General features: G+C 40.7%; 1 protein-coding gene across 8 annotated transcripts in view; it reads left to right on the top strand.

Annotated features, from left to right (window-relative positions):
- PRR5 (proline rich 5) overlaps nt 1-27194 on the top strand; it is a 92297-nt gene that overhangs the window by 48383 nt on the left and 16720 nt on the right. For all 8 annotated transcript variants that reach the window (XM_061359057.1, XM_061359067.1, XM_061359086.1 and 5 more), the window contains 5 exons: nt 471-551; nt 7004-7052; nt 7726-7783; nt 12936-13027; nt 15225-15365. In XM_061359057.1, the coding sequence (XP_061215041.1) occupies nt 471-551; nt 7004-7052; nt 7726-7783; nt 12936-13027; nt 15225-15365 (421 nt within the window). The remainder of the gene's footprint in view (nt 1-470; nt 552-7003; nt 7053-7725; nt 7784-12935; nt 13028-15224; nt 15366-27194) is intronic.

Here is a 27194-nt window from a genome sequence, read left to right as displayed (position 1 = left end):
TTTGTTGATAAAGAAATCAAGTAACCATAGCTCAGACAAATACATGCCCACAGTTGCAGGAATATCATCACCAATCTTATAGTGAAGCTGTTACTTGTATCTGTAGTGAGCCATAGGGACAAAAATAAACTTTAAAATGCTTAATATATGCTTCACGTAAAATATATATAAGTTTACTTAATATGCTTAAAGTACCTAAAATAAATAAATAAGCTTAAGTTTTTTTTTAATTGGTGGTTTTAGATTGCAAATATTGAAGTTGGAGCAAATCAAAAAGAACTGATTTTTAAAGATGCTGCCTATTTTCTAGGCAGTAATTCCCTTTAAGGCATCTGAGACAGGGTACCAGCAGTCATCTGTGACTTTTAAAAGGTCTTGAAGTGCCTAGGCAGAGACGTTAGACTTATTGTGGAAGTGATACCCTTCTAAAATGTGATCGAGTGCTAATAATTCCTGATGTCCTCTTTCAGTATCCACAATGGAGTAATATCGGTGTTCCAGCGTAAGGGTCTCCCAGACCATGAACTTTACAACCTCAATGAAGGAGTCAGGTAAGAGACTTGCCTTTACACAAGGTGTCTTTAGCCATTTTGCGCATAACTGTCTGCTGACACTTGCACTAGAAAGCTCCTACAGCAGTATTACAGTGTTTTTTTTCCCAGTGGTAGTTTCAACCAGTATTGTCAATTTGGCCCCAGTGCATAGTTGTTGCTGATGTATGTGTGAACACCTCATTGCATAGTAGGAGCTGAGTTCCTCCTTCTGCAAGAGAGATACTCAGATGTGAGCAGGATGGATTGTTTCAGTCTGTCTTGACATACCAGATTGAAATTAACAAAAGGAAAATGGGGACCCCTCTAGTAATGCAGCCCTATTCTGCTGCAACAACGCTGCCCTTTCCATCGGTGTCAGGCCTAGCTCTGAAGTCCTTCCCTTTCATCTGCAAAGGATGTAAAGCCTGGTGGTCTCTAACATCTAGCTGCTTCTTCTGCACAAGCTGAATATGCTGTAAATGTTATAAAGCTGTCCTCTCAACACAGTAACCTGAGTAACACAGTTTAAGGTTCCTACTTCTTTCTCATACTGTGATGATACCATTTGCAGGAGACTAAATAGGAGTGAGATGTATAAGGGGAACTCTTCTTCCTGAAAATGTAAACCGAAAAAAAAAACCAAAACAAAAAAAAGAACAAAAAAAAAAAAAAATCCCAACCAAAAAAATCCCCAAGAGAGAAGCTGAAAATCCTACTATTCCAATTATTTACATTATAATTGTAAAGATAAGCTTACCAAGAGATAAGCTGATATCTGGATTTATAGCACTTCACTTTTTACTGCATTTTCTAGCACTTACTGTTGCTTACTAAATCCTCTCTCCTTGATAAGGGCAAGGTGTACCAGATTTCATTTTATAAATTTGGCCCAATGCCCAACACCGTAGAATAAAGGTAGGAAAGAATATTCACTTCCAAAAGACAGACAGCTTATTACCTTCCTAGCTGTCTTCAAATAAGAGCCTCAGTGATTCCCTTTCCCTTACTGCTTATTCCCACTCAATCTATATTCCAGAATCTGACAATATCCACAGAATATCCAGATATTCTGGGATTATCTTTCCCTGTTTGGTTCTCAGTCTGGAATAGCTGGCCCAGTCTGGTTCCTTTGTTTGTGGAAATATCCATGTGAATGACATTTATTCTTTGGTTTCTCTTTTCCTGCTCCCTCTGTCTTTTTGAAATTAAAAGAAACTTATTCTCCAGCTATTTCTTGCTTCTCTGGGGAGAAAGTGACATATAAAGAATAGCTTTTCTAGGATGGCTGTCAGTTAGCATGATCCATCAATCATTTCAAGTTAGTTATTGGAATAATAGTTAATCATTGTTACTGGAAGTGCAGTTAGGATTCTTCAGCTTTATCTGAATGACAAAAAAAAGATGGTTCTGGGCTGAAATTTCCTGGCCCAATGCATTTCCCTCAGGATGCTCATCTGCTGGTGAGGGAGAAGAGGAAAAATTATCTGCTGATGTGACAGAGACAAACACAGTCTTGTATGAACCAACAAACAGAAGACAGACATTGCAGATAGACTGTTCTTTTTTTCCATTTTATGATGGGCTTTGCTTCCACATGATAGACCCATTTCTTTTTGTTAGGGTAAGGGTAACGCTGCTTTGTTGTTACCTCAGCTGATCACTCACTTTGGGGGAATGCCTGGTGACTTTTACCTGAGCTGATGGACAAAATACTGTGAAATCTAGACTGAGCTAGCAAGCTGCTGTCATAAATGAGGCACCAGCAGCATAGCTGTCCTGGGATGAGTGAGTGTTTGGAGAGATGCAGCGTGGCTTTCAGGGATGGTTCTTTTCTGCTGCTGCTTTGAGGTTGTTCCTTCTTGTGTCCAGCTTGGCCTGAACAGCCTTCTAATTTACTACCAAAAGCTGTCTACCCTCTCAGTGACAATTCTGAGTTTGTTTTTGTGTTCTCGTGTGTGTCCTGCTTGCTTCATTCATAGAAAAGTTAAACTGAGGAAACTGCGAGTGAGCAAACAGGATGCGACAGCCAAAAGATCTGTCTGTAAATGAGAGCATGGTAGTGGTATTTTTAAAGCATGCCTGTTCACGTGCCCAGCCATGGCCTCTTGACAGAAGCTACTGCATTCCTGATGTTTGCTTCATTTTATTGCCGATCACAGTCAATAACATTTTAGGGCCTCCTGATAATTTGCATACAAAGCCCTTTTGCCTCACTTAAATTCAGCTCAAAACATAACTAAGAAATACTGATTTGACACAAGCCAAAAATATCTGGCTTACTGCTATTGTTATTTAATTCAAAATAACATTCTTTGGGTTAGTGCTATTATTGAATACAAAAATATCTGATTCATAAACATGTTCTCAGAATTGGAACAAGTGTATTTTGCCTTATGATTGCCTTAGATACATTTTCCCCACAAGAACATAAATGCAAAGAAGCAAATAGCCATTCTTTCTGCTGGGCAGAATTTGAGTGCAGAAGCGTTCAGGTAAACATTTTTTTTTCCAACTGTTTTTTCCAACAGTAGCAGGACTAAGAGAAGTTATTTTATTTTACCACTTTAATTACAGCATATTCTGGGATACTTTCATAATTAAACCATGAATATCAAAGTTGACTCACAGACCAAGTCTAAATATTTATAAACAGTTAGCTTATACCTGCAATATTTGCACAGCATCATTTTGACTCAGGAATGTCACATATATTCAACTATTGCATGTCACATACATGCAAAAAATATGTATAACTTCTTTTTCTGAACACACATCTCAAGGCTTTGAACCCTGGTTATGTATGCACTAATTATTTAAGAAAACATCAGTGGGTACAGATCTGTACAATACCATTTACTTTTCTAGGTTTGACTCTCAAAAGCTGCCACTCATGTACACCAATGCCTTTTGACACCATTTGCACTTTTCTGGCATTAGAAAGTGGCCTTAAATATGGCGTTTCATAGCTCTCAGAAACCCTGTTACCAAAAAACAGTGTGTGATTTGTGTCTCTCTCATATTACTGTAACTCCTGAATAACTGCTAAAGCTAATGAAGTAGTATAGTGAAGTGATGAGAAGATACTCCAGTAACTGGGAGTATCACCAGTGTATGGCCTGTACATTACTTCTTATGAGCCCTTACGAGGTGATTTAATAGGGGATTGATTCAAAAGTCATGTAATAAAAATCTATATGCATATACTTACTGTTCAGGGTTTCTCTTGGTGCATGTGATTGTAATTGTATAGGAATCGTATAGTGTTTTTTCCTTTTTCTTTTCATGTACCTTATGTCATTTCAAAGTGTTTATTTACACCACTTGTAAATCAAGGAAGAAAAAAAAGGAAAGGGAAACACAGTGGAAGCCGGATGTCCTTTATTAAAGCTAATACATATTTATAGCTGCCTCTTTTCTGAGTTTCAGGATACTGACTTGATGCAAACAAAGCACATTTTAGTGGCATTTCCTCTTTCGCAGCAAGAGTTCAAATCTAGTAAAATCACTTGTTTGCATTTGCTTCATTTAATTTTATTTAACAGATATTATGCAGTGTTAGACTTTCTATTTTAAGTAATGTTGCAAGAGTTAATTTCAAAATGAACCAAAGAAGCAGCAGCAGGAGGTTGCAGAAAACTCAGGAGCTATTTTGTCATATTTTATGTGAATGTATATTATCATCTTAATTTATGTAGTTATTAAACTTCAGGCAAAGACCCGATACCAATGACAGAAAAGCTTCATAAGAGCCCTTGACTGGCTTCAAAATCAAATGTTCTTGAAGTGAGGTCTTCTATCTGATCAGGGATCTTATTTAGGTTTAATCAGATTTTTACCTAGATTCTACCATGATGCCCATGTATCTATGGTTGTTCAGTAATCTGAATGATCCAAGATCTGACAGGTGACAACCTAGCTGATTTTTGTTGAGAAAAATTTTGCAAGGTTGAAAAACAAAATTACAAGCAATGTCTTGGATCCAGTTTTGTTGCAGATCTCTTTTAAATGAATCTGAAATGAACCTGGGTGCAGAGAACATCAAACACCAGTGCTGATGTGGCCTGAGGGCCTCACTATTTCACTAGAAGTTAATTAAGTAGCATGAAGTATCTGTGTCATTAGGGATTCACAAAGCAAGACACATTAATTGTGCTGTCAGTTCTTCCTCTACCCTGTAAATAGAGATGCTAATGTAGCTAAGTACTGGTTGGTGTGATGCTGTCCAGTGCATATAATTAGCTACAAGGGGTTTGTTTAGTTCACTTACAGTTGAAAAAATGGAAATGTGGTGGGATTTTATCAGAGGACTAGGTATTGGACAAGTAGAACATAATTTTGTATTTCCTGCCCTAAATACCAGGAATTATCAGTAGAACCTAAAATATGAAAAGAGAAGGTATTTGCAAATTGCCTGTTCAAGACAATGAGGAATCTGGGACTAGACTTCACTGAGTTGCTAGCTTGAGGAGAGGGTAGAAGATTAAGCAAAACCTGTCAGCATAAAGTATCAGGATTTTTTTGAATCAGTGGCACAAAGAGATATATAGGAATAAATTGTCTTTATCATAGGAAAATTCAAAACTGCAAAAAAACCTTCCTTGTTATTTTAACCCTAAAAATAGGGTTAAATATTATTTATGTTCAAAGTGAGAAAAACCTTCATTGCCATTGCTTCTGATCCAGAAAAAAAATCACACCACTTGGACAGTAAATTTTTACTTTGGGTGAGCATTCCACAATTTGTCTGTAGCATTCTTGTACTCACTGACGTTCTCTTAAGGCTTTAAGACTTTAACAGTCTTTGGGGGAAATGAGTTTTAGCCCCTGCCAAGGGGCTGTCAGTGGGTAACATTGAGGATGGAGTCTCTGGGCACTGCAGGGGTTGTCCTCTCCCATATGCTGCAAGAGCAGGCCAAGGTGCCTAGCTGTACAATGACCATTCATGGAGAGATATATGGCTAAAGCCTGAGCTGGCTTTGAAAATTTTGGTCCATATATAGTTTGTCTCTAGCTGAAAAGGATTTTGATTCTTAGGAACATCTGAAAAACTCCTTCCTTTTGTTTATTTTCTATTTCATTTATGCCTGGAGTGTTTACATAGGGTGCTATGAGGTCAGTATAGATAAATAAATAAGATACTGTATTTCAGCCTCCTAAAGATTGACCTTCTTCTCTTTTCCCTGAACTTTCAGAAGATCTCAAGAGGCTTGCTGAAGCATGTGGTGCTAAAAACGTCAGATCCAGCTCCTGCAGTCTTTTTCATGGAGCATATGGATATGCTGGACTAACTAAACCACATGTATTTATTTACTACTTAAAAAAAATGATTAGTTATTTGTTAAAGACATAACCCAAAGAGATAGACGATAACATGCTACTGAAACCATAACTTACATAACTACCCTAAGTGAAGCAGGTATTTAGATTTTAAGTTGAATTTGATATCACTCTTCGTGAGCCCTGAGGTGGTCACAGAGTGAGGTTTTCAAAGGAGCTCCAGGGCAGATTTTCATGTGTTTAGAAAACCCAGCTGGGACTACACTCTGTAAGGTCCAAGCTCTCATTTAGGTATCTAAATGGCAACCTGAGTGCAGAGAAGTATATCTAAGACCCAATATCTGAGACATAAATACAGCTTTTTAGCAACATGTAGTGAGTTTTACTTGGATACAGACATTGAGCTTGGGAATCAGATTGAATTCTGTTTTCAAATTTGAGCGTTGTTTGTGGGATTTTTTTTGCTTGTGAGCTTGGTTTGCTCACTGAGTTTGCTTTATAGGTTTTAGTGTAAAGGAGTCATAAAAGGCAGAGCTAAGCTGTTAAATACCTACCTGCTTTTTGACTGAAAGTGCATGAAACTTAAGCTGTTCTGAGTCTTCAGAGTGGAAAATCATGACCCTTTCAATGGACACTGGCCAGGTTTCACACCCGCAACAAAACCCACAGAATTGTCATCCTGCTTTGGGTTTCTCTCTAAATATTTTGACACAGCTCTTTTTTTCAGCCTCAAGCAGGACAGGGATGTTTTGGGTTTGAACATGCCAGCCAAGTCACGTGCTCAGCTTTTGGCCTAGACCCACAGATGGGCAGAGAGCACCAGGAGTTCTCCCACGTCTGCAATGCCAGGCACCACTGAAGCCCTAGCACAGCAGGAAAACTATTCCAGCCTTTGTAAAAGGATTAGATGTAGGAGGGAAAGCATCCTCTTTTCGTCAAATCTTAATTTACTTCATATGTATTTGTGGAACTGAGCCATCTAAAAGCACAGCAGATGTTTTGATCACACAGAATGCTGGTTGGGAGTCTTGGTATTGTTGAACCTGTTTGCTCTATTTGTAGTTAGGCATTGTTGACAGGCTCTGTGTTCATATGAAAATGTTTTGCTATTAGTGACCTCACCTTTTCCATGCAGTGCATAGCTAATACAATTTGCCAATTACGCAGAACCTTTTCTTATTCTTTTAATACAGGCAATTATTGAAAACAGAACTGGGATCCTTCTTCACTGAATATCTACAGGTAGGCATGTGTCTATTTTAAGTCAGATTTCCTAATATGCTACTAAGCAAAACCATTTCACCCACTCTAAATAGTGATCTAGAGATCCTTGAAACCATTCAGAGATGTTCACTGACTTCTCTGTGTTGTGTTATTTACGGAGCAGTGAGATTTGAATTCTATATATATATAGTTAGATAGTGGAAGCCCAAACCATGGAATAGATTTGTCCAGTCACTGTATTGCTGTATGACATTGCTTTCTTTCAGTAGACTTTCAGACATTCTCTTTTAGCTTAAAATTGTAAGTTCTTGAGTAAATCAGTTAAGTTCCTTGTAGTATAGTTAATAGGAAAGACATTTAGCAGTAAGTACATGCCATCTGTTGAAGCAGTATTTTTCTGCTTCTCTAAGACAGTACATGATTTGTAGGTAAGCCATTTGAAGTTTGAGAAGCACTTTGTACTGCACAGAATACGTACTGTATCCTGAAATCAGTAGGTGATTATATTAGTGTTTGGCCAGTGTCCCAAGTGATTTAAGCAAGATGGACACAGGAGGAGTCCTTTGATGAGTGATCATTAAAACAAAAGACCCCTTTCACTGTCAAAAGTTAAGAAAGAACAAAATGTGTAATGTGATGGCTGTAGGGAAGTACAGAATTGAGTAAAGGTAGTCTGTATTGTATTTTACAGAATCAGCTGCTCACAAAAGGCATGGTGATCCTAAGGGACAAGATCCGGTTTTATGAAGGTAACTTGAATTTTGGCATGGCTACCTATATCTGTCACCGGAGTTTCAGCAAATGCATTTTGGAGGTAGTATGATGCCTTCTGCTGTCTTTCTGGGACTATGGATTAGTTTGTATCATTTTGTTCCTGCAGTTTTTTGTGTCCCGCCTTGGTGTTCCCATTGATTTTCATCAAGGAGAGGTGACTGCCTAGAGGAGCAGAAAGAAAGTAAAGGAAAGACTAACTGCAGTATGGACACTTCCTTCTCCTTCAGTTATAGCCTGCTCAATATTAAGGAAAAGTAGAAAAATAGACTGAGATTTCTTAATAAACAAAAAACTAAGCACTAAGATCCCAGTTAGTCGAAGTGCCTGGCTATGTCCAGAATAATGTTGTAGGTTTTTTTAAGAGTTAATCTGGATTGATGTATACATAATGGGGTCAGACAGGTCAAGGAGCCATTTGTCTGTCTGCACCTTCTGTAAGTGTCACCTTATGGAAGTAAATATCAAGGAGAGGGCTGAAGCACCTCTCTTATGAAGGCAGGCTGAGAGAGTTGGTCTTGTTCAGCCTGAAAAAGAGAAGGCTTCTGGGAGACCTTATGACAGTGTAAGGTCTTCCAATACATAAAGGGGGCCTACAAGAACTCTGGAGAGGGACATTTTACAAGGACATGTAGGAATAAGACAAAGCAGAATGGCTTTAAACTGGCAGAGGGGAGATTTAGAGTAGATATTAGGAAAAAATTCCTTACTGTGAGGGTGGTGAGGCATTGGCATGGGTTGCCTAGAGAAGCTGTGGCTGCCCATTCCTGGAAGCATCTAAGGCCAGGCTGGACAGGGCTTTGAACAACCTGGCCTAGTCAAAATTGTCCCTGCCCATGGCAGGGGGATTGCAACTGGATGATCTTGAAAGTCCCTTCCAACCAAAACTATTCTGTGATAATCTCCACCTGAAGTGTCATTTTACAGTCATCCTCATTTCATGTCCTATGCTATTGTGTGGCATTTAGATGTGCTCTTAAATATGCTGTTTTGTCCTAGATGTAGGCATACAAGTTGCACCAAGGGGGGTTTAGATTGGATATTAGGAAATATTTCTTCACCAGAAAGGTTGTCAAGCACTGGAACAAGCTGCCTAGGGAAGTGGTTGAATCACCATCCCTGGAGGTATGTAAAAGATGTGTAGATGTGGCACTTAGGGACCTGATTTAATGGTGGACTTGACAGTGCTGGATTAATGATTGGACTCATTGATCTTAAAGGTCTTTTCCACCCTAAATGATTTTTTAATTCTATACATCATCAAAGGATGAAATGGTTTTGGAATATCTTGAAGAATTATTGCTATGTAAACAACCTGAATATCTCTGAGGAGTCTTGAGGTGATTTTAAAGAAGTGCATCTTTTCTTTTCCAAAGCTGCAGTCTTAATACCACTTAGGCTAAGTATGCTGTTTACGCAGTATATTTATCCTGGAGACAACTATTTCCATTAGTTTCAGCTATCTATAAATTCTAGATGTGACCTTTCATCACTGACAGTACAGCTGGTCAGATTAAGATGGTGCTATGGGACACAGCTTTTCTGATGAGAAGAGAGTAGCCCTAAACACCGCAAAAAGACAACAAGTTTCACATTAAAAGAATACCCCCAAAGGGTACGCACTCTTTAGCTGAACACAGAATTCTTCCATTATATAAAATACTAGCTTGGAGAGCATAAGGGGGGCTATAAGGATGTCAAGGCCTTCATAGCTGCTCTGCATAAATCACAAAGTTGGGTTTAAAGTATCAAATCATCAAATTAGATGTGAAGACCTACCAAAGTCCAACCCATTTTTCTTTTGGTTTTACTAGTTTGAAAATCAAAAATATACTATCTCTAAAGTTTGAGATCAAAGCTGAGATGAAAAACTGAAATATGAGACCACTAAATAGCTTTCAAATATAGGAGCATGTTTAGCAAATAAAAAAGTTCAGCAAGCTGTTATGTTTATTTTGGGTTTTAATTTATTTTATCATTTTGTGGTTGCCCCTTAAAATATGGTCAGAAAACCTGGTAAGGTGATGATTAAATCAGTCATGTTTTTTCCATGTCCAGCCTCAGAAATGTGAGCTCACTAAAACTGGCAGGGTTCAGGTGGGTAGCTGTAATGTAGGAATCTCATTCAGAGGCAGAGGTCTTTCTGACAGACAGCTGTTTGGTAACTTGCCTGGGGAGCTGGGGATGGATGTGAGTTTCCAGGGCTGAATTTGGGGTTCTTTGCAGTAGAGGCAGCAGCACTGCAGAGTCCATCCTGTAGTCAGTGACTCCATGGCTCCCAAAACACCCAAGACAAAGTTGGGAGCACAGAAATTTTGGGAGCTTCCATCCTGAGCAGGGCTCCCTTCCTGGGTAAGCAGCAGCAGCAGCAGCAGTCCTGCCCTCAAATCTCAGGTTGTCCCACATCCCAGGGTTTGAGTTTCCCTATTCGGTTGGTGTTGAAGTTTTCAAAAGTGAAAAATGATCACTTCAGAGCACAATTTAGAATGTTTTTGTCCTGAAGTGGGTTTTGAAGCAATGATTTTTTTATTCTTATATTTCTTACAGGAGTCTCAGTTAGCTTTTAGAAGCGCTGTGAAAAGTATTGCATGTATTTTTATGTCATACAAAATTGACTATATCGTGCATCATTGAAATGAGCATTTAGAGTAACTCAGCTTCCTAAAATCTGGCAAATGCTTCTGGTAAATGTAGGGATCTTTGCCTGATGGCAAAACAAACATATCCTTGAATGGAAGTGAAAGTCACATTCCTCCGTGTGAAAGATGTTCATCATCAATAAACCACAGGAATTCTTCCAGAGCCCCCTGTAAAAGGCCTGCCTGGCAAAGGCAGTTCACCCTGCAGCCTTTCTGAGCCGCTGTACAGAAATCCATCACTTCACAAAGCAAGCTGGCCACAAGATGAAAGGAATGTACGATAGTAAATGCATGTTTATCTCAACAGGGTAATTTGATTTCATGCAATTCTAGCAGTAAGATTTGAAAATGACTGATGTTCAGCTAGAGCCAGATTTGTAAGGGCTTAGTTTCCACTTAACCTTAGCTTGTGGGTAACTAGCATATTTAACTCTTTTTAAAACTCTGCCCTCAAGCCATAGAGGGATTTGGCTTCTCCTTCATGATCAGATTTACCTCTTTGGAAAACCTTCATATTTCAGACACTAGTATATGGAGGTTATAATGCAACAGCATTGTCATGGTTTAACCCCAGCTGGCAACTAAGCACATCACAGCCCTTCACTCACTCTTCCCTTGTGTTCTGGGGGAGAGGCTTGGAAAGGTAAATGTGAGAAAAGACAGTTCATTAGGTAAAGCAAAAGCTGTGCACGCAAGTAAAGCAAAACAAGGAATTCATTCATCACTTCCTATCACAGGCAGGTGTTCAGCCTTCCCCAGGACAGCAAGGCTCCATCATGCGTAACGGTTACTTGGGAAGGCAAATGCCATCACTCCGAATGTCCCCCCCCTTTCTCCCTCTTTCCCCAGGTTTGTATGCTGCGCATGATGTGATATAGTCTGGGATATCCCTTGGGTCAGTTGGGGTTAGCTGTCCTGGCTGTGTCCCCTCCCAGCTTCCTGTACACTCCCAGCCTTCTTGCTGGTGGGTGAGAAGCAGAAGAAAAGCCTTGGCTCTGTGCAAGCACTGCTGGGCTATAACTAAAACATCCCTGTGTTATGAACACTATTTCCAGCACAAACCCAAAACACAGCCCCATACAAGCAACTACAAAGAAAATTAACTCTATCCCAGCCAAAAATAGCACAGGTAATTATTATTATTATTATTATTATTATTACTGCTACTGTTACAGCTGCTAGGCAGTTTTGGACCAGATTCCCTGCTGTGTTTCACTGGAATTAATGCAAGACGAATTTAGGAAAAAATTGAAACCAAGAATACCCTTTTCAGTCTTGTGCACAAGTGTGCAGGACAGAGAGAGCTCATGCCTGGTGGTACAGAAACAAAGACCTTGGCGTGGTTCACACGCCAGCAGCTGCAGTATAGCATGGTGATCCACATTTGTCACTGAAAGCACTTAAAGTCATTAACCCAGGAATAATTCAGGAGTTGCAGATGGGCCAGAGCTGGTGCTATTTGTCATGTACTTAAAAATGCAGGCAGATCAAATATCCCACAATAAAGATTGGCACTTGGCTAACTTTGAGTAGGAGATGCTTTCATGCATAGTTTCTTTGTGATATGTGGGTAATTCTGGGCAAAATGTTCCTTGGCTGAGTCCCTAAGTAATGCTGTAATACAGAAATTAAGAATAGTATCTGATTCTGACACCAATAGTAGTATTGATTGGTTGCTACTGAATTTGCTTCCTGATATGCCATATTGTCTTCTATGAATGCCTCATAATCATTGATGCATATATCTCCATAATACTTGCTGGTGGAGGTGCAGTGGCATTGCTCTCCATTTACAGTTGGAATAGGAGCACAGCAAGGCTAAAGAGCTTCCCCAAGGTCACACAGGCTATTCTGGGGATCAGGGATTTGAAGACAGCATCCAGATTTTGACTGCATCCTTTGAAAATTACAGTAAAAAGTTGAGCCACAACACACCATCTTTTTCCATAGATCTTGGGTGAGATTTTCTATGTAACCAGAGATACAAGGAACTTAAGGGTTTGATTTGAGGAGTTGCTTTGTGGAGCATCTCCACAAAGAGTGGTTTGTTCTGCTGCCTTGCCGCTTGGAGGACAGAGGGAAGAGTGGGGGGGGGGGGAGGGATTTCTCTGTAGGAATGCTTCCATGTTTAACCTGCTGTGTCCTCCTCCTACTGCTCTCCTTGTCCACAAGGTATTAACTGCAAGAAGAGGAGGAGGAGGCAGCAACCTGGGCTATTACTGTTTATTCTTCATACTCAGAAAATTTGAGTAAGCTCTAACCTGAAAATCTTTGAATTTACTAAGAACATCAGATGTGTCACCTGAAAAGACACAAATACTGAATGATCTGATACACAAAAGGAATACTATTTCCATACTGCTAATAGTAGCTGTTACATGATTCATCTTTGTGTACAGTAGCATATTCACATTGTTTCCTACATGTCTTAATTGTTGCAGTTATTTATTGCAACATAAATAGTTCACTGTTTTGTTTTGTGTTTTTGCAGGGCAGAAACTACTGGATACCTTAGCTGAAACCTGGGACTTTTTCTTCAGTGATGTCCTGCCCATGCTTCAGGCTATTTTCTATCCTGTGCAGGTGAAAAATCACTCTGTTACTATACAATCTTGAAAAACTGGAAAAAGCAACCTTACTGGTTTATCAACAGATTGATGCAATCCTTAACTCTCTCCCCTTGGGCCAACCTCCCAGTGCAGCTGTTCTGTATAGTCATGTCATGCAAATAAGTTACTTATGCAAACAGGTTTGAAGTGCTTGTGTGAAAAAGATGAAGGGGGACTTTGAAAACCAAAGTGACTGCAGAGGATGGTGATTCCTTTTGCCAACTGACACTAAAAGTCAAAAAGGTTATGGAAGATAAGGTCTAATATGCACACTGTGAAGTAAGTGGAGCTGTGTTGACTTAAATATCTGCATATGAATTTGTACTGGAAGAATCTCCATTTTTGAAGAGGAATTGTATTTCCGAGATTGAATTCTATGCTATTGCAAGTGCACAGCAATAGTCAGTGGAGTGAGCCCAATTTACATGAGCACAGAATTTGACCCCGGTAATTTTAGATCCACAATAGGTACTTGATCTGATTCGGATGAAGGATCAATCTTCTAATTTAGTGATGGCCAGGGTGTTGTTTGTCACTTAAATCCCAAGGAAATCTTTGTACCAGATAGGTACAAGTGACCTTCTGGAGTTGCTCCTATATGCCTAAGGATTTTAGTAGGAGCTTGGTGCCTAAACATATTTGAGGAAACTTCAGAAACCTACCATTTTTCCAAGTGGACTTTATGCCTAAAACGATGGTGCCAATGCTAATGGTATTACCATTTGCAGATAATACAGGCATGAATTCAATGGAAAAGCTTCAGCTTTACACAGAATTTCATTCTGAAAGGGAAGACCTCTAAAAACAAGCAGGGCTACTTCACCCATTCATGTGCGTCTTACTAACAGAAACTTTAAAAATGATAGAAATAAGATGGTATTAGAACACAGTGGGAGATTTTGTGTTCCACATAATTCAGATGTAAGGCATTTGAACACCTGGAGATATAGGTAGGCTCTTAACCTGGTTTTCCAAAGCACTTGACTAAATTAGAACTCAGATGTTTCTGAAAAATGCATCAAATACTCCTTTTCACTGTTGTGTTCCTGAAGCCTTTGAAAATAATTTAGCAACACAAGTCTCCTCACCTTTGAGATGGAAATAATTGCTAGAATTTTCAAAGGAGCCTAGAGGGGGTAAGAACCTTAAATCCCATGCAATTTCAAATAGATCTGGGTGCCTGATGTTCTGAGGTTACTTCTAAGAGCCCAGCTGGTGCTCTTGTGAATCCAGTTCATTAGAAATTGAAGCAAATTTGCGGCCTTCAGTATAAATTGCTAACAAAGTGAAAAGGAATGGGTGAGGTAGAGTGGAATTGGGTCAGACTTCTTTATTCCAAACTAAGATAAGTCAGTACTAGCTGCGTATCAGACCTGCTGGAAGCGCTAATATTTGGCTGGCAGCACTCATAACTGCAGGCAAGAATATGTATGTACAGCCATATATACCCAAGTAAAAAACTTTGATGCGAAACACAGGAACAGTTTTGCAGCCCTTCATAAGGCATGAAGTGTTAATCTCTGCAGGCAGACCTAGCATTATATGCTTCAGGTGAGATTTTCTTCAATGCGAATGTATTCTTGACCTGCAAAAAGATGCCTTTGAAAATGCATTATGAAACTTTAGCTCTTCTCGTGCCTTATAGTGAAGTCTTCCAGACTGTAGAGAAAAGGGGGATCCATAGGTGGGCTGAGTTGGGATTCCCATTGTAATTTGAAGACAGTAACCAGACAGTACTAAAAATCTTTAGAAGCAATAGAAATTCTCTTTTTCAACCCCGCTTTAAAAAAAACCAACCAAACAAAAAAACAAACAACCCCCAAACCAAACTGTTAAAGTACAAAACATTCATATATATCCTGTGCTCGGATATGATCCCCAACACTGCACCCCACCATTTTCGCACGCAGTCAGGCTCAGTCGTTGTGTGCAGCGTTCATTACTGCCAAATCAAATTCACTGTTCAGACTTGTGGGCTGCTCTGTGTCCTTTGTATGTTTCCTTTGCTTTTCATAGAATCATAGAATAGTTAGGGTTGGAAAGGACCTTAAGATCCATTTAGGTTTACCATTCTTGTAATCCCACTAGTGGAGGAAGGAATTTTGACAGTGGATATTGAAACTCATTTTCACGTTGCTCATAATCTGTCTTGTTTTGTTTCTGTTTCTAAGGGGAAGGAGCCCTCAGTTCGGCAGCTGGCTCTTCTGCACTTTAGGAATATAATTACCCTCAATATTAAGTTGGAAGATGCATTATCACGTTCTCGGGCCAGAGTTCCACCCTCTATTATTCAGATGCTGTTAATACTCCAGGTAAATTGGCTACTTTTCTCAGTCTGTTTTCTTTATCTTTTTGTACTGTATTGCTGAAGCCTTCTTAAGCAGTCTCTGATTTTGCTCATTCATTGAACATTTCTTACGCAGAATTACAGAGCTTCTGTGCAATTAACTGTGGTCTTGATACCTAAAAGTAGAGACTGCAGAGGTTCAGATCTCATGCCTTACGATCCAGAGGGCCTGAGAGTAAAGACTTGTTTTGAAATTTGGGCCTTGAAATACAAAGTTTTGCAAGCAGATCAGTGTATGTGGTAATAATGTGACATTAAATGTTGTGTGTTATTGCATTAGCAGTTCTGGATATGAACCTTCACATCTGGAGTAGGCAGTTTATGGTTGAATCATGGTCATATTTGGTCACTAGAACCAAATTCTGTCAAAGCTGTTGATATAAAACCATTAAGACCAGATACTGTTATTTGTCTTAAGTGTTAGTGAGGAGAAACAAAATGGGGAATTCCAGGCAAAAAGCAGGTTTAAGATTTTTTTGCTTAATTTGCTTAAAAAAAAAAAGAAAAGAAAAGCATGACTTTGTGTTGAGGAGAAGAAAGGTTGAGGCAGAAGGAAGGGAGAAAGTCAGAAACAGATTCTTAGGGGGTGAGGAAGTTGAGATTTTCTTGGCTGGTGATTTTTTTAATAAACAATTTGATTTACAGCAAATGAAAAGATATACTTTCTCACATTTAGAATTTTTGCTGTACATTTCCATATGAATTAGTTCTGTATTTGAAATTGTTTTAAATAACAGGATAATCTAAAGTTCAGTGATGAAAATAGAGCAAGGAGTAAGATTCTCTTTGCTGCGTGAAGAAATGGTATTTCACCCCTACTATCACAGTGTACTTGTTGGAGTGTGTATAATGGTGTGTTGAACCTAGTTTTCTCAGAAAAAGATACTTATATGATAGGACTGCCATCTTGCCCCATGTCTCACTTCTCCCTAGCCTCCATCTTGCCAAATGCTTCTTGAAACTGCTGGCCAACTGTGGCACAATGACAGTAGTATCAGAGATATTAAGATTCCTAGGAGGTTCATGGAAATCAGTATCTGGAGAGAGGAGAGGAGCCTCTGGGTAAAACTGGAGTATGTTTTTAACTGCATAATGAGACATCAAAGAATTCACATAATTGAACTGTGAACCCAGCTGTGTTAATAGACACCAGAGACACTACATGAGAGAGAGCACCATCGCGGAAAGCTTAATCACAGGAGGGTTGTCTATCAGGCCTCATCCCTTAGATGCATTCTAAACCAGGCTTCAGCAGTGTCATTACTAACAGATCTGCAGGCTTTTTTTGTGGTTCCTTCATTAGAGAGTCTGTTGGCTATGGGCAGGATCCGGCTTCGAATGAATTCAGTGGTGAGCTGGGAACTGAGTAACATCCTGATTTAGAAAGTTCATAGGAGGTGATATGGAGTCATTTGCCAGGATCAGTGCTACAAGAAACTGTTGCTTTGCAAATCTGCTTTCTTCAACAACCAGAAGTGTTAACAAGATGGATGCCTGTTTACCGTAAATGACCAAATCCATTCTCATTGCAAATATGCTGATGGAAATCAATAATGAAGTGAAAGGGAGTTTGTCCCTGGGCGTTTATTTCTGCATACGTTACCTACATGTGGTGGGGATGGTGAAAGCCCTTTCTTGGCAATAGCTCTGCCAAACTTGTGCTTTAAAATCTAATGGAAGTTACAGGAAAAGGTCAAAAGAAGATCTGAGAATTAGCTGTTTACATGCTTAGCAGTGTTAGTCAATCACTGGATTTCAGAGCAAAGGCTTTTTCCCAGGCTCAAATGTCACATTAAACAAAAGCAAGTTTTATACTTTTATGGTGTAATAATGGAATTTTCTTGTCTTAGTTTAACTGAACATGTGAACAGGGCTGGAAAAGTGATGACAATTCAGCTGTCTAAAGAGCGTATGGTGGAATTATGTGTGGAGACTTTCCAGACTGGGAGTTGGTGTCTCAGTGTGGGCATTGTCTAATCCCTGTTTCTATCTGCCTTGTGTATCTCTTCCATTAGAATCTCAGTGACACTGGATTGGACTCCTGTGTCTGGAAAATGAGTCTAGTGATGCTGACCCTGGATCAATATTGAACTTGGTGCTAAGTTGAACTATTTTTGTCTTGGACAGCCTTGTGCAGCTGTATTACCTAATTATGGAGTAGGCCATGTTCTTCAAGACAGCAGCTGTAATGTCAGCTGAAGGTTACAGGTTGACAAAGGCCCATGCTGACATGCACTAGTCTGTCCTGTTAGACTGGATTAAAGTGGCAGAGATTTGGTAACTAATGCAGGGTACATCTGGTATTGCTTATGTTTTAGCTTGTTGTAGTGTACGGGAAAAGATCTATCAGTTTGTTAGGTAAAGACAATTTCCTTATGGAGTGGAAAGGAAACTTTTTTTAAAGAGGAAATGGAAGCTGCAGCAATCCTTGGACTTTAAATTCAGGAGGTAGTTGCTGATTTGGCAAAGCTCAGTAAGCACACATTTTACCTGAGCTTGCGTTAGCTTCACTGGCTTCAGCATGTGAGCAATTTTATTGACTCCTGTGAAGTTACTGACCTATTGCAAGTTGCACATGTTCCTTCCTTGCTCAGTGGGCTGCACTCTGTGAAGGAGAATAAAACAGTCCCTGCCGAAGACCTCCTGAATAGAAGGGCCTGAACTTCACTGTTTGGGTGATACTTTTTTTCCTTCTTTGTATCCTTTTTTGTTGTCCACTGTAAACGGGCCAGCATAGCCTGACCCAATTACAATGCACAAACTGAAATGTTTATCCTTTGTGGCAACTTTACAGGCAACATAAGCTGAAGTGCCTTCAGGATATTCCTCTTTTAAGTTTCAGGGTCTTCAAGAGCAGAGTCATGGTTGAGTAAAGTAAAAGAATTATAGGATCATAGAATGGTTTCATTTGGAAAGTACCTTAAGATCATCTAGTTCCAACTCCCCTGCCATGGGCAGGGATACCTCACCCTATATCACATTGCCCAAGGCTCTAGATAGAGCTCACCTAACTATGCCAAGTAGTTGGTCTTGCCTTGATGACTTTTCTCTTTGGGTGAAATTAAGAAGCTGGAGGGAGAAGGATAAACAGAAGTAGAGATTGGAAAAGAATTTTCTCCTTTGTGCTTTTGGGAACCAAAGAACACCAAAGTACCACTAGAGGGTAAACAATCTTGACTTACTTCCCAAAGGATGTTGCCAAAGGCGACCTTTGCCACTGAAACTGGAACATCTTTTCTCCAGGTATCTCTCCTGAGGTCTGAGAATATTGGAGGAGAAGCATTGAAGAGTGTTTATATGTGTCTTTCAGTTACCATCAGGTTTATTTGCATTCACAGAATCTCTCTGGGTAATCCGTGGTATTTAAAAATCCTAGAAGAGCACAGCATAATATCTTACATGCTGAGGGATGAGGCCTCACTAAACATAAGCTCTGAAGAGAAAAATAAAACCTGTGGTTTCCTTTTTGGCTTCTCTGAGCTTTGTTTGAACTCCCTTGTCTGTTGTCTTTCTCTGTAAAAGAAGACAAAATGAATACATAAAACTGCACAGTGGGACAGATTTGTTATCTCTGAAAAAATTCCTAAATATAAGTTCAGCTCCTTGCACTTTAGAGGGGTGGAAAAACACACTGAAAGAGCTGAACGCAAAATCCAGACTTCTAGTTTTCCATCTCAGCAGCCACATAGCAAACTGAAGACAGTGTAGTGGTTAAAAACAAAACACCCTTTGCTATGAGAAAACTGCAGGGTCCCGCAGTTTTGCCGTAATACTACAGTATGTGTCAGCTGGGGTCAAATTTTTATAGTCATAGGCTTTTGCACTTGGTGGTTGGTTTTGAGAGGTTGTCTTACTAAGTCTCTTAGACCTGAAGCACAGGTTGAACAAAGCAGTGCGGGCCTGATGTTTTAACATGCTTTTAAATTTCTTTAATTTTCTTTATCTTTTTCTGAATTCTTGGTTTATAAGACAAAGTAGAAACCAATAAATGTATTTTAAAATACATTTAAAAACAATAATAAAAAAAAATCCCCATAAACCACAAGCACTTCCCTTGAGTTGTGCATGAATGTGTTTTCTTCTTTTCTGGTGAGAGGGTGGCTTGTCTGTGTCATTTGCATCAGCCCCATAAGCACATAAAGAGTCAGGTAGGAAATCTCAAAGCTGGGACACTGGCTGACACTAAAGGAAGAGTCTTTCATTGCTTTGTGTTAACATACATAAAACTGAGAATCTGGTCCTCAAGATTTGCACCTTAAGAGTATTTTGTAGAAACAACACTCATTTCTAAGCAATATCCTCTCTCTTCATCTGCCTTAGTACCAGCAAGTATCTGTCTCTACCAGCAAGTGGAGTTTGCAATAATTAAGTTGACACAGGTTTGTTATTCTGGAATGAATTTGTATTGCCACCATTTTTAACAAGGCGTAGCATTCATTTGTTGTAAGAAAAAGTTTTTTGAAAGACAGTCTTGACCTTTTTGCTATTGAGTACTCATCATATTTGATTTTTAATTTCTTCCTGTGGTTTTCATTGTTGTGCTAGTTTTCTGGTGCTGGGAATCATTTGTGCATGGAGGCAGCAAAAATGCTAGAACTATTTCATGTACATTGTGGGGTATTGCCTAGAGCAGGTTAGGATGTGCTGTGTTAACGAGACAAGAAGCTGGGAACTGACCAGAAAGTTCAAAACAGTGACAGCAGCACTAGCCAGAATGCAGTGAAGGGGAAGCAAGTACCAACCATTGGCTGGCACTTTGGTTGGCCAATGGTGCCAAGCAGGAGCGCTAAATACACTATTTGTACTAACCAAAGTAGTAACTGACTTGCTTGATTGTCAGTCAAGAGTAATTACCCTGCCATAGCTGGGGACCTTCATGTAAGTGGTAAGAATGTGAGTCAGTGACAGTCGGTGGCTATCTGTTTTCCATTTACAAGCTGTAGGCTTATAGTTGAGGAGGGAAACCACATCAGAGTTTTTTCCCTCTGTAATGCTTTTAGCTTTGCTTCCACTTGGCACTTATTTCATGGCTCACCACAAGTGTATTTTCTCTAGGGGCAGTGATAGGGGGAGTGAGTGTGGTTGCTCTTAACCATTTTGTAAGCCTGACTGACAGGGGCTTTATCAGTATTAGTTCCAACATAGCCTCCATTTCTGCACCACAGAGGTTGAAATATCTGCACTCATGTGGATCCTATTTGTAACTAAGGCCAATGGAAGTGCATTGCCATGTGAAAAGAACAGATTTCATTTTGAAATCAGGTACTCTCCAAAACTAGCTCTCATCATATTTGCCAACACTGTGTTGCCACTTCTGTAATCTTAAGCAGTGGGAAAACAGGAAAGCAATATAAAAATACTGTAGTTGTTTTGCTTTGTAGTTGTTTTACATACGAACCAGTCTCATGAACACTGTGTTGTAGTAATTCAAATGTGTGCCTTGTCCCTCCTCTTTAACAGAATGACAGTGTTCAGTGGAACATGACCGTAACTTTGTCCATGTCAATTAAACACAACAATTTTAGAAGGCAGTTTGCATTGTGCAAACTCCCTTTGGGCATACATTAACACTGCATTTTAAGAGTAACTCTCTTTAAGTATGAAGATTACCAAAGGTATGGCTTCAGATGGAGTTGATCAAACACTGCAGCAGTTGTCTAGACTGCCCTGACTTATGATCCATCAGGTCCTCTGCAGTTACTGCCAGTTTGCTGTCTTGCACTTTGGTAGGTGAAAAGTGCTTACTTGTCCTCCTTCAAATTACTCAACACTTGCTTTGGGGCTAGAGTGGGCATGCATGGAGTTCTGGTGTAGCTGCTGCCTGTGGCACCTGAGACTACCTTAGCCCATAATAATTTACTTGTGCAACCTAAGTGTAAGTTGTTTCAACTCAAGTCAGTTAGATGCATGTTGAACCTCAGCTAAACCAGGTTAGCTATACTAAAATATATGTCTGTCTCCTGGAATTTGCCTCCATTAATGAAACTGGCCTATTAAACCCACTATAAGTTCATTGTTAGGCAAATCCTTAATCTTTAACAAACCAGAGTTAAATCAGTAAAATAATTCTTAACTTGAATTAGAATGTCCCTGCAGAACTTGTGATTTTATCAAGTAAGAGAGGAAGGTTTTCACTTAATTGCATTAATTTGTACAAATGTCTTTTGTGGACCCATTTGAGCCAGTAGACTAAAACTGGCATAAAAGATAGCTTAGAAATTTTGACTATTGAAAAACTCTGAGTAGGAAAGGTTCCCACGGTGCAAGAATCCTTTGAGGCATGGTGCTTTAATACTGTAATTCATGGGTTGTCTACAGGGGGAACATAAGAAAGTTAATCTAAGCTACCTTTTAAAGACGATTAATTAAACCTCATTGAAACTCAGTATGGACACTCATTCTGAGAATTAAAGGGGTAGGAAGGGATACAAATTAATCACACTTCAGTTCTATATCAGAGACCTAAGCACAACTTATCTAAACAGCTTTCTCTTCTTAATTTAGTGAATATAATTTCATTTTCCTGAGTGTCCCCAGGTAGACAAAGCCACAGGGGAAATGTGCTTAGTTGCCCAGGACTTTACAGGATGGGATCCCAAGAGGGGGAGTCACTTCTTGGCTGTCATATCTGACCACAGACCTGGGAGCCATCCCAGGTGCCACCAGCTATGGCAGTGATGGTACCCTGCACAAAAGGGGAGGACCTTTTGCTCTTTGTGACTGAGCTGTGTCCATGCAGGTAGCCAGGTGAGCCGATTCTGTGGTTGGGGTCACTGGTGCAGCACCTCCTGTTCTTCCTGCTGGGTTTCACCTGTCTCTGCTCACAAGAACTAAAACACAAGTAATGTCCAACAGAAAGACTGCGCGGTTCTTTGTAGTGTTGCATACATGAGCTTCCCCATGTTTTTTTGGAAACAAGTCAACATCACTTTCCAGTCGGATCTGTACTGAGCTGCAGCTGGATTTGGAGTGGTTTCAATAGTCCCCTGTGCAGGTATCACCATGCCTATGTCTTCTTACTGCCTAAAGCTTTCTGGCTGAGAAGCTAGCAGAGAAACTTCCCACCAGGAGATTTCAGAGGCAGCCCATGTGCTTGTTCTGCTCCTTGAGCCCTTCTTGTGGCAGACATGGGGCTCCAAAGTGCTCACTGCATTTTTAACACCAGTGCTTGCTGGTAGCACAGCTTCTTCCATCATCTTGCATGCTGCTGTGTCACCTTTTACCTTCCCATACATTACCTTCTGATTCTTTTCTCCTCCCAACACCATCTTCTTTTCTCATGGGACAGAAGGGAAGAAGGCAGAGAAGTTAATAGCTGGCAGCCTGTTAGTCACATGGAGGCCTAACTGTGCCACTGGCCTGTTAGACAGCCTCAACTGACAAGCATCGCTCAGCGATGTCCAAACTGCAGAGTCCTCCTGGAAGCAGTGATGACCTGAGCAAGTTACGGAGATGTGGGCAGCAGCTGTTGGAAATGCAGATGCTGTGAAGCTCCATTTGCCATCCAGGCAGTGGGAGCTGGAGCTGGTTACGTTCTCTGGCAGGCGGCCATCTGTCTATCTGGTTTGGGAACAGACAAGGGCACAGTCAGAGGTCCTTTACCTAGAAAGGAGGTGTCCCCCAGCAGCAGGCACTGAATGGTTTGCCCACATTGGTGTGAATGGCAACTTTGTGGAAGAGTCCCCTGTAATTAGAGAGGAGCGAAACGAATTATTTCCTGTATGAATTGTTTGTAAGCAACTCTGGCAGCTGTTTGCTTTCAGTCAGGAGTGATTTCTCTTTGGGTTTTGGCGCTTGCCTGTTTCTCTGTCTATACTATAGAATTTTATTATTATGGAAAGATGTGCTCCTATTTATGCTGACAGGGTGATTAAAACAGGTTACATAAAATGCCCTAGCCTCTGCCTTCTCCCCATAAGGTGCACTGAGAAGGGAAAACATTGTGAAAAGTATGGAAGCTTCTGCTCTGTAGTGCTACCCAAGCTCACCCCAAGCCATTCCTCTCCTGGTCTGTGGTTGATAGTGGCAGAACCAGGAGCCCACAGGGACAGCATGTACCATGCTCGTGGCATGGGGACTTGTGCAAGGGGCTTTGTGGTTTATTTCTTCCAAAAATAAAAAGGCTGTGTGCTGCAGTCTGGAAAAGACAGGGAGGTGATTGAATGAGTCTCTTGGAGGCATCCTTTCTTCCATGGTGAGTGGACAGGGTTAACTATCGTCTATCAGTAATTTCACAGACTTAGCCTTAGCTCTGCTGCAGCTGCAGAAGAAACAACCATGTGGCACAGTGATATGTGACACATACTGTGAAATTCATTAACTTGTCACTACCCAATTATTACAAGCAATTAAAAGGTAAACAGTTAATCATGTGACAGAGCAGGAGTCAGATTACTTTGATTTAAACTGTTATTTGTTGGCAGCCTTCTCCTGTTTCTGGTAAGCTGCCGAGCAGCAAAACTTCTTCAGCACAAGGTGACAGCGATGTGATAGGTCATGACTGCAAGTCAGCTGTGTGGGTAGTCATGCCGAGCATCCCCAGTACAACATGGTTTTGCTGTGAGAGAACCAGCTGGCCATGGTGGTGTGGTTTTGCTGAGAAGCAACCATGCATCAGGAGGGTGAGAGCTGTGGTGGGCAAGCCATGGGTGCAGCGAGGGAAGGGGACCGCTCTTCACAATGGATCCAGAGGTCTCTGGTTTTAAGTCATTAGGCGGGAGATTGCTGTGCTCTTGATTCAAATGCAAAGCTAAAAGCAAGCATGCTGCAATCAAGCAGATGCTGCTGGCAAGAGGAAAAGCCATTGTTTAGCCTGGCTGGAATCTGTCAGAAAGGTATTTTGCAAAATACAGCTGCTGGAGTGGCTCTCACATAAAACCAATTACATTTCTTCTTGAGGAGCTGACAGCTGTCAGCTGCTTCTGCTGCTGGCCACCATGTATCTCTAAGCCTCCCTTCTTTCTAGTGTGGGTAGACAAGAACCTTCATGCACCGTGCACTATATAAACACAACAAAAATATAGTCTCTGCACTAAAGCTTGTGTAGCTTGATGCCAGAGATGGTAGATGTATCTGAACAGACAAATAAGGAACAGGAGGAAACAAGAAGACAAACATGCAGCCCAGAAAGCCAACTGTATCCTGGGCTGCATCAAAAGGAGCATGACCAGCAGGTCAAAGGATGTGATCCTGCCCCTCTACTCTGCTCTTGTGAGACCTCACTTGGAGCATTGTGTGCAGTTCTGGTGTCCTCAACATAAAAAGGACATGGGACTCTTGGAACAAGTCCAGAGGAGGGCCATGAGGATGATCAGGGGACTGGAGCACCTCCGGTATGAAGACAGGCTGAGAAAGTTGAGGCTGTTCAGCCTGGAGAAGAGAAGGCTGCGTGGAGACCTCATAGCAGCCTTCCAGTATCTGAAGGGGGCCTACAAGGATGCTGGAGAGGGAATCTTCATCAGGGACCGTAGTGATAGGACAAGGGGTAATGGGCTAAAACTTAAACAGGGGAAGTTTAGATTGGATATAAGGAAGAAATTCTTTACTGTGAGGGTGGTGAGGCACTGGAATGGGCTGGCCAGGGAAGTTGTGAATGCTCCTGGCAGTGTTCAAGGCTGGGTTGAACAAAGCCTTGGGAGACATGGTTTAGTGTGAGGTGTTCCTGCCGATGGCAGGGGGGTTGGAACTAAATGATCTTAAGGTCGTTTCCAACCCTAACTATTCTATGATTCTATGCTCAAAGTGATTTTATGATATATAATATGTTGTTTGCCTTAGTGGTCTAGGTGTTCTCTAGATGTGGTCCTTCTTGCCCTCTTGTAGGTTGCCTGTTGGGCTTCAAGAAAAAAAAACTAAATCCTTCATTCCTCCTGTATCACTCATGAGCCTTTCTTGTGGTTTCCTTGTTTAGATGAAGAGAATAAAACCTTGGAAGAAGCATCGGGGTATTTCCACTGTTTCTCAAAATGTCTGAATGGCATGAGGATAGATGTTTAGGCAGTATGAAGCTAATGCAGCTGTAGTAAAACCTGTGTATAGTAGATGAGGAATTGCATAATAGTTTTGCCTGGAAAGCTCTAGAACATGGTTAGATATGTAGCTGTGTTGTTAACATTTAAAACAGAACCAAGGAGAAGACTTGCTCTGAGGAGCTGGCTGTGTGATATTCTGTGAATTAGATTAAAGCACCAGCCAGCACTGAGAGTTAAAAAAAGGGACTTTCATTTCAGCATTAGAGTCATATCAACCAGAGGTAGGTCAGGGCATCTGCTGGTTTCAACCACACAGGTTTCCATTACGTAAAGACCTAGCACAGTTGTTCCACAACTTGCTGAATGCTGCTGAATTTTGCCAGAGCATGGAGTTGCCAGAGTGCATGTCCCTAGTGGGTGGTAGGGATGAAGGAGGGAAGGTCTGTCCTTCAGAGCCACTCCTGCAATCACATCCCTAATCTGTGTAGTGTTTGCAACTGGGGAGTGCTCTGCTCAGTGCTCTCTGCCTGCAAACTCAGATTTTGTATGCTTGTATTTTTTTTGTTTCTTTTTATCCACTACTTACTGGGCTGCTGAGAGAGAGTTTCTGCTCTAGATCCAGTCAGTTATTTTCCAAGTATTCTGACTTGGCAAAGACATTTTTATTGAAATTAGATCCTTCTGTACAAATGTGTTGCTTTCAGCAAAGCTTTTGCTGCAAGCCAGGAGGGCTCCCTCAGGCCCAGGATGCCAGGCACCTGGACTCCAAAACTTAGGTGATGTGGGACTGATGGAAGCTCTACCTACTTGTGCAAGAGAATTACCATGAAGCACTGCTCATTTTCCAGTTACCCTGGTGGGTTACTTGTGCCTACACAAGCAGCAGGCTGAGGGCAAGCAGCTGTCGGGAGAGATTGGTTGCCTGGGCCATTGTTTGGTGTCTGAGCCATGCATCTTCTTAAGCCAGGAGAAATAGGTGATCTGGAGGTGATCTGCTGCTTCCTGGCTCAGGGGGATGAGTTGTTGGTAACTAAAATGGTGTTGCTGCCAGAAATAGCAGATACTTTAAAAATCCAGAAGGCAGAGCTGGCACATCTGCTCAGTCTATTCAAGGGTATTTCAGAAAAGAAGACAACTCATGGAGTAGATTCAGTCACCTGTAAAGGATGAGGCAGCAAGGAGGATGCTGAGGGAGGAATTTTCATTACTGATTTAAAAGGGGAGTGTGGCTGTGAAAAGCAGTATCAGAAATCCTCACAATTAGGCAACAGCAATCAAGTTAACAGTTGCAGCTCTTCAAAAGCCTTTCTTGAGTGTCTCCTCAAAAGACTCTGGATGCACTGAGGGAGGGCTCTGCCATCCCTTTTTCTGTATGAGTACCCACCTGAAAATAGATGCAAGATGGATTTTCTTGTAATAAATGTTAATAAATGTTAAATGAGAAAACACTCAGAGCCAAGAGTAGGTCAAAGACTTGAATGCTGAGTTAAAAGTCATCAATTCCCCAGCAAGGTTAGATGAGCTTAATGTGTATAGATCAGCAAGAACTTCAAGAGGGAGCCTAAAAACAAATGAGAAGCTTTATTCTCTTGGACATTAAACATCACATCTAATTATTTGGTAACTCGCAGGGTGATCTCTGCATGGGGCTGCACAAGCACTTTTATGCACGTGTGCTTGCCTGTGATTGCAGTGTGGCAGTGGTAAAGCATTTGTAAATGCAGATAAACTAACTCCAGGTCAAATTTATTCTAATAAACTGCTCTTCAGAGACACTTACCTCTGCATAGATTCATTTGGTGGGTTGTTTCAAAGTCATTTTA

The sequence above is a fragment of the Neopsephotus bourkii genome, unplaced genomic scaffold, assembly GCF_033783945.1.
Source record: "Neopsephotus bourkii isolate Nb327-2 ecotype Australia unplaced genomic scaffold, CSIRO-AGI_Nbou_v1 NB_107, whole genome shotgun sequence".
In the NCBI taxonomy this organism is placed as follows: Eukaryota; Metazoa; Chordata; class Aves; order Psittaciformes; family Psittacidae; genus Neopsephotus; species Neopsephotus bourkii.
This window is presented reverse-complemented; position numbering and strand designations above follow the sequence as displayed.